Source organism: Filicampus tigris, chromosome 13 (assembly GCF_054856515.1).
Source record: "Filicampus tigris isolate MCC_2025a chromosome 13, RoL_Ftig_1.0, whole genome shotgun sequence".
Classification (NCBI taxonomy): domain Eukaryota; kingdom Metazoa; phylum Chordata; class Actinopteri; order Syngnathiformes; family Syngnathidae; genus Filicampus; species Filicampus tigris.
The window spans coordinates 4674568-4684257 of record NC_141229.1 but is presented as its reverse complement, the minus strand read 5'-3'; the positions used below and the strand labels follow the sequence as shown (position 1 = coordinate 4684257).

Genomic DNA, 9690 nt, shown 5'->3' with positions numbered 1-9690 from the left:
TTCCTAATCAATAAATGCTATTAATACATTTCATTTTTGATCATACATTTCTCAATGCATGCATAAAAGACCCTCTCTCCTAAACCAACAACAAAATAACCACACGCAGGGTTTTTTTTTCCCCCGAGTGCAAAGGGCTCTCTCGCTTAAAAAAGACCATTCAAGGACGGCACAAAACTGCTAAGCAAGAACTCAACATTTTGTACTTTTTTTTCCACGCAAGTCAACTCAATCAAAATGTTAATATTTTTTGCGCAAAAAAAAAAAAAAAAAAAAAAAGTGTTATTCACCAAACTTTACATTAGTTCAGCTTCATCGGCCAGCGCTATTGATTCTTGATTCTGAAAGCCGTGATTAGAATGATGCTGAAATATGATCGGACCAAAAAAAAAACCCAAAAAAAAAAATCTAATTAACATTCACATTAACTTAAAGTAGCCAAGAAAAAAAATGCTATGAAAACAAACAAAAAAAACGACACTGTTGGGAATAAATTCATCCAAATGGATCGTGTATTTTGAAATAGCAAACCATCAATCGATGTGTTCAGTGAATCACAATTCCCACTCATCGCGTTTTTGGGGGTGGTTAGAGCCTCTTGTCCCGTATTCCCCCCCCCCCCCTCTTCACCTCTCCCCTTGCTCGAGGTGGAGTGGGGGCGGGGGGCTTATGGTCTATTTCGAGGTGGTCTTATCACAGCTGTTGCATCTGTGGTGGCAGGCAGCCTGTCCGAGCCCCTCCACGCTCGCTTTTCTTTTCTTTCTTTCTTTCTTTGCCCCTCCGGCCCTCGGTCCCGGTAAGTGTGTGAGCTGGTTTTAGCCCATTGGCACGAACAGAAAATTAACCTTACAGTACATACGCCGTGACTTTAGTCTTTTAACAGTGCTTGCTTAAGTGCTTGTCTGGTGATTATTTGTCATTGACTTCAACAGTTAGCGACGACTTTTCAGTCTCGACTCCCCGTAACATCTTGGGATTTTGAGCTTCCTTTCCATGTTTTTCAAAGCAAATCTCTGCAGTTTTTTTATTTTTTATTTTTTTTTGTGCACGCAGCTGCCGCCGCCGCCGCCGTGCATCAATAGCGTGGGTTTAGGAGGAAATAAATAAATGTTTTGCCCATATAAAGAGGGTCTTAAAATAGCCCGTGGCTCTGGAACAGGTGCCATGTGCTCAGCTTGTGAAAGCAGCGCGAGGGCTGCGCTAATTTTATGCGCGTAAACATTCTCCGACTGGGACTCGGCGCGACATTATTGCTTGTTTTCCATCTCTCCATTTTTTGGAACGCATAACATGCATGTTTCACACCAGTAAAGCGAAAGCACGGCATTACTACAAGGACTTCTTGACACTGCTGGCGAGCAAACACATTCCAATAAAATATACGTCCGTTATTTACTAAATATATTTTTTTTGGGGGGGTGAGGAATTTTACTCAGTTTTAAATACAGCAAAAGATCCAGTTGACCTCCAATTTGTTTCCGATGTCCTTTTTCCCCATGACCCAAAGATTAAGAGTCTGGATTACAGAATCTGAATTATGTCCGTTTTTAACGACCGGATCATTTTTTTTTGTTTGTTTTAAATTCGACTTAATTCGAAATATGGCAGAACCTCTGAGGTCAAACATGGTCAACCTTCAATTCGTTGGGATTTCCAATTTTGTTCCGTGTGAAAAATTTAGAAAAAGACAAAGAAAAAGCAAAAGCCGCAAATGAACCCTTGGATTCTCGTCTAAATGGTCAACAATTGCCTCTCAGCTACACAAAACAAAAGATGGAGCCCTGTCCAGAGAACAGCACGCAGGCCGAGAGCAGCCCGGCGATGTCGGCCGGAGACGCCGATGCTGACCTGACCGACGACCTTGGCAAGCAGCTGGAGGACATCATCAGCACCTACCGGGCCGACGATGCTCCAGATGAGCCGGAAGACAACGAGGAGGTCCAGCCCAACAGCCGACGGGACCAGAAACTGGAGAAAAAGATGCTCAAAAGCTTGGGTAGGCTTTGGTTGGGTGACACAGGCGGATTTCAATTCAACGTGATTTAGAACTTCCGTTGGAAATCTGGATTAATGAATCACTGTAGTTTCATTTGTCATCTGGATCCATAATCTGGATTAAAATCATTTTCAAAAAGTCAGATTGGTGGACTGGAATAATGATTTAGTTATTACTTGGAAATTCACTCCGAAATTCAAATTTTACAAGGAGAGTTTTTGACTCAATTTTACTTGCACTGTATTAGTTTATTTTAAAAAAAAGTCACACGGATTGATTGGGGAACGTACCAACAGCCTTTAGGTTAGGAAATGGCCACTCTGCTGAGTGGAAAAAAACTTTGAATCGGCTGATCGACTTTCAAAAACAATACCATCGTTGTAAATCAAGATGCTCTGAATCAGGATTCCGATCCAAGAATCCAAATTGTGCTGACGGAGTGACAAGTACAGCGTCCGTCCTCAGATTTGCATGAACGCCAACTCTGACGTCTCCTGTCGCCACTCAGGGAAGGACGCCATGCTCCTCATGCAAAGTCTGAACAAACTCGACACTCCCGAGCAGAAACTGGAAGCTACCATCAAGAAGCACGCCGAGCTGGTGAGTGGATTTACGCCGGCCGAATCGGAACCGAGCCCGCGCTTAACCTGCGAGCGCTAGCGTCGGCATGACGCCATGTGGGCTGGGCTCATGTGCGGTTGTAGCTGGAGGAGCACCGAAGTGACCAGAAGCAGCTGAAGCTTCTGCAGAAGAAGCTCCTGCAGGTGATGAAGGAGAAGGACCAGCTGCAGAGCGAGCACAGTCGCGCCGTCCTGGCTCGCAGCAAACTGGAGGGACTCTGCCGGGAACTGCAGCGGCACAACAAGACCTTGAAGGTGCCTCGCCCACATAAGATCACGCCGATCGTCGTTGAGTCATTAAGTTCGATTAAAAAAACACCCAAAACTCACTTTTTCACAAATGTAAACAAAAGGTTCTTGCGGGGTAAAAAAAAAGGACAATGTCAGTCTCCAGGCTAAATAAATTGAAAATAATTGTGATTATTTTCTCCGATACCGTTGTGGGTAAAGGTTATTGATACTCCGGTCTTGGACACCCAAGGTGCGGGACCAGATATTTGACTTTTGGGTATTTTCCGATTTCCTCCGGGAATTTTTTTCCGCATTTCCCCGAGTCGCCTGTAGGGAACATATAATGAATTTTAATCATCGTGTTCTGGATAATTTGGGGGTTTTGTCAAAAAACGGATTTTGTTGTGCGGACTCCCTGAGATATCCTTGAACCCCCCCCTCCCCCCACGCATTCCGCAAGGAAAAAAAAAAAAAAAACGTAGCTCCGCCAGTGTCGGTAACCAATCCCTACTCGAAATACAAGTCAAAACAAATCCAGTTCATAGCCAATAAAGGCATCACGTTTAATCACGCAAACATGATATAACCATGAGAAAATGATCAAAAAATGTACTCCTATATCCCAACAGAGGTGGCGCACCCCCTTTTCCCTGAACAAAACGAAGCAAGTCCAATCTTGTCCAATATTCTAATTAAAAAAAAAAAAGAAAAAAAAAAAAGCCGTACAATATTCCGACAGCCGGTACACCGACTCTCAGCCCTCCACAAATCCAAATGATGTTGTTGTGGGCAGGAGGAGACGCTGCAGAGGTGCCGGGAGGACGACCTGAAGCGGAAGGAGATCACCACCCACTTCCAGGGAACCCTGAGCGACATCCAGGCCCAGATTGAGGAGCACAGCAGCCGCAACACCAAACTGTGTCAGGAGAACAGCGCCCTGGCTGACAAACTTAAGGGCTTGATTACGCAGTACGACCAGCGGGAGGCGGTATGGACGCTAACCCCGTTGACTAGCAACAGCGTGCCATTGCCCGATTTAGAGCTGATCTCGATATTTTTGGTTGTGCTTGTAGTTTTTGCAGTGTAGAGTACTGAAAACTACGCCAAAAACAACGGCACCTCCGAACCTCGCGAAATGTGATCGTATTTGCCTCTAAAATTTGGAGTTATTGCATGACAAGCTTTTTTTCTTCCAACACTTTAACTTTATTCTTGTAGGACTATGTTTTTTTTTCGCGAAAAACACAACTTACAACTTCTAGTGGAACTAATGTTTTTTTTTTCGGGTGAGATAATTTAAAATAGTACAATTTAATTTGTGTAAAATTAGCATTTTTTTAACCTCCGAAAACATGACTTTCTTCTCTCAGGACAATTTTTTTCCTCAATAAAACAAAACAAAAACACAAAAAAATATCCCCAGGAAAATGTCAATTTACCTCTCATAATCCAACAATTATACAATTTTATTCTAGTCAGAAATCAGACTTTTTGTTTAAAAAAAAAATAATATATATATATATCTTAAGAAAAATGATTTCATTAAATTTACCAGTAGACTTTTTTCTCAAAATATTGCAATTTTTTTCCTTGAATATTTTTTTATTGAAAATTCAATTTGTTTTTCCTCATGGCATTAGGATTTTTTTCTCTTAAAAATCTGACTTTTATTCTAGCAAGACTAAGATAAAATATATATATTTTTTAAATTGACGTTTTTTACGTTCTATTATCTTTTTTTCTTCAAAAACACTAATTTATTCTTTCAGGGTCATGACTTTCTCATTAACGTTGCAAAAAGACATTTTTTTCCTTAAAAAATACAGCTGTCTATTTAAAGAAATATGACTTCTTTTACAATTCTGTTATTTCTAAATATCGCAACTTTTTTCTCGAATTTTTTTTTTTAGGCTTTAGGGTTGATTTGGACCATTCTCGTAAGATTCCAATTCATATCAATATTCTGCCATGTCAACCACCTTCAGATGTGGTCTTTGCCAATAAATCACAACACCGATAGTAAACGTCTTTTTAAACTGATTGCTTTTCCTTCCAAAATCCGCAGAAATGGGATGTAGACTTTCAAAGTTCCACAAGAGCAGTTTCACTTGAAACAAGATATTTCACTTTGCAAACGCTCTTTTCCAGAACCTGGAGAAGGTGTTCAAGCACCGTGACCTGAAGGAGAAGCTTCTGGACACCAAGCTGAGTCAGGCCAACATGTTGCTGAAGGAAGCCGAAGAAAAACACAAGCTAGAGAGGGAGCTGGTACGTTGTGCTTTTTCACGCGGAACGACATTTTGCCTTGGCGCCATACTGCCGTTCTCAACCTTGCCAATGTCCCGACAGCTGCTACAAAAAGCCGCAGAGTACAGGTCGCAAGCAAAACTCCTGAAGGAGAATGAAGTGGACATGAAGGCGCAGGTACGCTCACAGCAGGATGCGTGGAAGGAATTTAAAAAAAAAAAAAAAAAAAAAAAACTACAATTACTAAAACTAAAAATATTTCAAGAGTTAACGGTATTTCTTATTAGTTATTAATTTAATGTTGTAAATAAGAAATTTCCTTTAAAAAAAAAAAAATTTTTCCTGGAAAAAGCATTTTTCAAAAAAAAAAAAAAAATTCTCGAAACAATACGACTATTCTTGTTAAGATCGTAACTTTTTCCTTTAAACTTTTTGTCACGAAATATTCTTTATTTCTGCAAGACTACAAACTACTGTAACCCCCCAAAAATCTGTGGCTTTTTATCTAAAAAAAAATAAAAATAATTAAAAAATGCGGCTTTATTCATGTCACATTCCAAATGTTTTAATAGAAAAAAAATCCAACTATATTTTTTGGCATAATTTTTTTTCTACATACTTATTTAGAAAAAACTTCATTATTCTTGTAACATAGTGTGTGTGTGTGTTTTAGACTATTTTCATAATATTGTGACTTTTCTTTTAAAAACTTAGAGAATGTCTTCAGTGGAGAAAAATAATGAAACAGCCTTATTGTTTTAAAGCACTTACAGTACTTCGTTTCACATTGTCCGTGCTGAAAAAAATATTTGCAGCATTTCTGTTATCTTTGTGGACACTGAAACAAGGAAAAATTCAAGCAAATTCCAGAAAGGGGAGAGGAAAAAAAAAATTAAAACAGAACAATGTCATTTTCATTTGCTTTTTCTGTAAGTGAAGTGGGGAAAAAAAACCAAATCAGATTTAAAAGCCAAACGGCCCAGCCTTCCGTGTTCATTTTGTGAATTTTTTTTCCCCCCCCGAAACACTAACACCAACTTTGTCCCCTCAGCTCGACATGTACTCCAAGAAGTTTGACGAGATCCAGGGCACTGTTTCAAAAAGTAACAGCGTCTACAGCGGCTTCAAACAGGACATGGATAAAGTACGGATGCCGGCCTTTGAAGGAAAAAGGAGTAGCGTGGAGGATATTTTTAGGCGCTTTAACATGTTTGTTGTGTTCCAAGATGGCCAAGAAGATGAGGAAGCTGGAGAAGGAGTGTCAATCATGGAAGAGTCGCTTCGACGGCTGCAACAAGAGCCTCGTCGACATGGTGGCGGATGTAAGGGCTTTTTGCCTTTGTTCTTCCCTAATCAACTGATGTACTGCATGCGTGATGCTCATTATAGCTCAAACAAAGCGGCGGGAGATGTCAGCCTCAAAATGAGATCACAAGATTTATAGGGAGCGGCCCGGCCCACCGAGAGCATACGGCAAAAAAAATGAGTGGAGGATTGGTGCCCGTTTTACGAAGGCAACGGAGAAAAAATAAATAAATAAATAATCAACCCCCAAAAAATGGGGATAAACCTCCAATAAAGATGCCGGCCAGTTGTCACCTTGCTACATTCATTTTGTAAAATGACAACAAGAAACTTATGGCATCATACAATCTTCGAGGCGTAGCATATCAAATCAAATTGGAATCCCACTGATTGGAAACCAATCGAATCGAATAGTTCCACTTTAAAATGAACCGTCCTCGAATTGCATCGCACCTCGTGTATCGAGATAGTGTGAATATCGAATCTTCTTTTTTTTGGAGATGCAGACTGCTACTGTCATCGTCTTTATTGAGCAAAGAAGTTCCACGATACTCAGCATATACAATTGAAAACTAGTATAATAGTAATAATGCTCCAAAAAATTAAAAACGGAACCTATATTCGGTTTGAATATATTTCACATAAACGTTCAATAGAAATTGTGCCGAAATAAATGTTTAAAAACAAACAATTCTTAAAGCTTTAATGCAAGTTAAATACAATTGAACTGTCCGTATTATTTTTCATACCACTAGAGGGAGCCCGCGTACAACACTGAGAATCTTTTAGAATACGACTTCAATAAGAGTAAAACTTTTTTCTCCTAACGTATTGCTATTAAAAAAAAAAAAAAAAAAAAAAAGTAGTCCCATAAAGGAGGACCTTTGTTAAAAAAAACAAAAACAACTTTATTCTTGTCAAATTCTCGCTTATATTTTGAAATATGAAATTTTATTCTTTTGAGTGGAACATTAACAACTAGAATCAAAGAAAATTACAAACTCTCCCCCATCCCCGCCCACCCAAAAATAGGACCACTTTCGTAAATAACCCGCTTTCCCTTTTCGGTGTGTACGATTATTGTCATTATCGTGGACTGTGTCAAATGCGCTCTGCAGAAAGCAGTGAGGGACAAAGAGCTGGAGGTGGTCATCATCAAGAACCAGAAGCTGGAAAGTCTGTGCAGGGCTTTGCAGGACGAGAGGAAGACGCTCTATGAGAAGGCGCAAGCAGCCGAAGGTCCCCCGGTCGAAGGGACGAAGGAGGAGGACCCGAAGACGGACGCCCAGGAGGAACATCACGAGGAGCCATCGAGCGCGGCCCCCGCCGGGCCCGCCGCTAGCCCGGAAAGCCATCTGAGCCATGAGCTGGCCAAACTGAAAGCCGAGCGGGCCCTCCTCAAGGAGATTGCCGGCTCCTTCGCCATCTCGCACGTCGTACCCGCGGACACCACGACGCAAGGAGCCTCCGAAGGCGCCCAGGAAGCGGCGGAGGACCACGCAGAGCAGAGCAACAAATGCCAAGAACATTTGCAGCTGGAGTCTGTTGATTAACACTTTAAAAGTTCCGCTTTGTACGGTATGCGTTATTTCTGTGGCAATAAAAAAAGAAAAAGTGCTTTTAACAAAAACATTTCAGTGACTGTAGTTTTACCAAATACGTTTGGGTTTTTTTTTAGTCTGGAATAATTTTCTACTCCTAGAAAGAAATTTATTATTTCACAAGAGTGCTGTATTTTTTGAGAGAAAATTGTTTTATTTAAAAAAAAAAAAAAAAAATTAATGTAACGAGAATAATGTATTTCTTTATTATTTACAAGTTTACAAGTATTTTTAAAGATAATATGGATTGCGATTTCTTTTAATAATAAACGTAGAAAATTAAGATTAGTTTGCTTTTTTTAGTACTTTGACTTAAAAAGTTGCAAAATTCTGCAATTATTTTTTGAGACAAAAAGTCTTTTTTTCCCCCCCATTCTAGAAAAGTCATAATATTCCAAAAATAATCATCCAAAACAAAGCCTCACAAGGATTCATTAACATACCAAGTCTCTTTGTCGTTCTTTCAAAAACACTTTCAGATTTGTCAAGGCAAAAAAAGAGCGCCATCTGCCGCACGGTTAAGGCGACACCGGCCTTATACCTTGACATGTACCAACAGTAACGTAAGGATGTTTTTGTTTTTTTGTCACTATGGAGACATAAGCCTTGAATACACATGCTGTCATTGCTGTGTAAATTCACTTTACGTGGGAGCGGTGGCTAAACAAAAGCCCCGGCAGAGGTGCAGACACTGATAAGAGTTGCCATACAACCAACACTGCTGCCTATTCCGGCTGTCAAAACCGACAAAGAAGACAGTGTGACAAAGGTCCTTGCGGCTTTTATCCGAGATAAGGCGGCAAGAAAACAAGCAGACCTGTCAATCATTCGTAGACTGATTAGCCATTATCAGCATACCGTACGTACGTATACTTATATGCACCTAGCACCAATCTGCATCATCTCATGAGATAAACTCGTGGCTTTTCATCTTGAAACTGGATTTATTCCCATCACAATATGATTTTTTCCAAATATGAGTTGAAGTATATTTTTTAAAAATAAATTATAAAAAAAAAGAAATAGAAAAAATGAAAATCGGGATTTAGTCCCTCAAGTTGGATACTATCGCGGGTAGTATCCAATTTTGCCATAAAATGTATTTACTTTTTCTAGAAAAAAAATTAATACTTTATTCTCTTAAGATTGTTTCTTGAAAAACGTAATTTCACTACAATAAGATTATGACTTAAAAAAAAAGAACTATACAACTTATATCTCAGTATATGAAGACTTTCTTGATAAATAAGGCATTATTCTTGTAAAAAAAAGAATAATAATAATAATAATAAAAATCTAAAAGAAATGTTCCATTTCGTCTATATTTTTCTGGGAAAGATGTTTGCTTGCTTTTCATCGAAAAAAAATTGTAAATCGAAAAATACAACTTTACTAGATCATTGCTTTTTTTCCTCGAAAAATACTTTTTTTTTTTTTCTTGAAAAACCCAACTTTATTGTCGGAATACTTTTTTGTCTAAAAATCTGATTTAGGCCCATAAAATAAAAACAATTAAAAATCTAAAAAAATCCAACTTTACTCCCATCAGTCAATCTTTTTTTTTTAAACCTAACTTTATTCTCAATATTAGGTTTGTTCTTTTGAAAAATAAAAAATTCCTACTTTTTCCTAAAAAAATAAATAAAATAAAATTATAATAATAATATTAATAAGAAGTGAAGCTTACGGT

General features: G+C 38.9%; 1 protein-coding gene across 1 annotated transcript; it reads left to right on the top strand.

Annotated features, from left to right (window-relative positions):
* The first annotated feature begins 730 nt into the window (after positions 1 to 730).
* Positions 731 to 8022, top strand: txlnbb (taxilin beta b). The gene is made up of 10 exons (XM_086049399.1): positions 731 to 796; positions 1758 to 1996; positions 2505 to 2596; positions 2701 to 2871; positions 3641 to 3835; positions 4996 to 5115; positions 5197 to 5271; positions 6146 to 6238; positions 6321 to 6416; positions 7518 to 8022. Exons 2-10 carry the CDS (start codon positions 1774 to 1776, stop codon positions 7950 to 7952), a joined length of 1500 nt encoding a protein of 499 aa, XP_085905525.1. The 5' UTR covers positions 731 to 796; positions 1758 to 1773; the 3' UTR covers positions 7953 to 8022.
* Positions 8023 to 9690: the final 1668 nt, after the last annotated feature.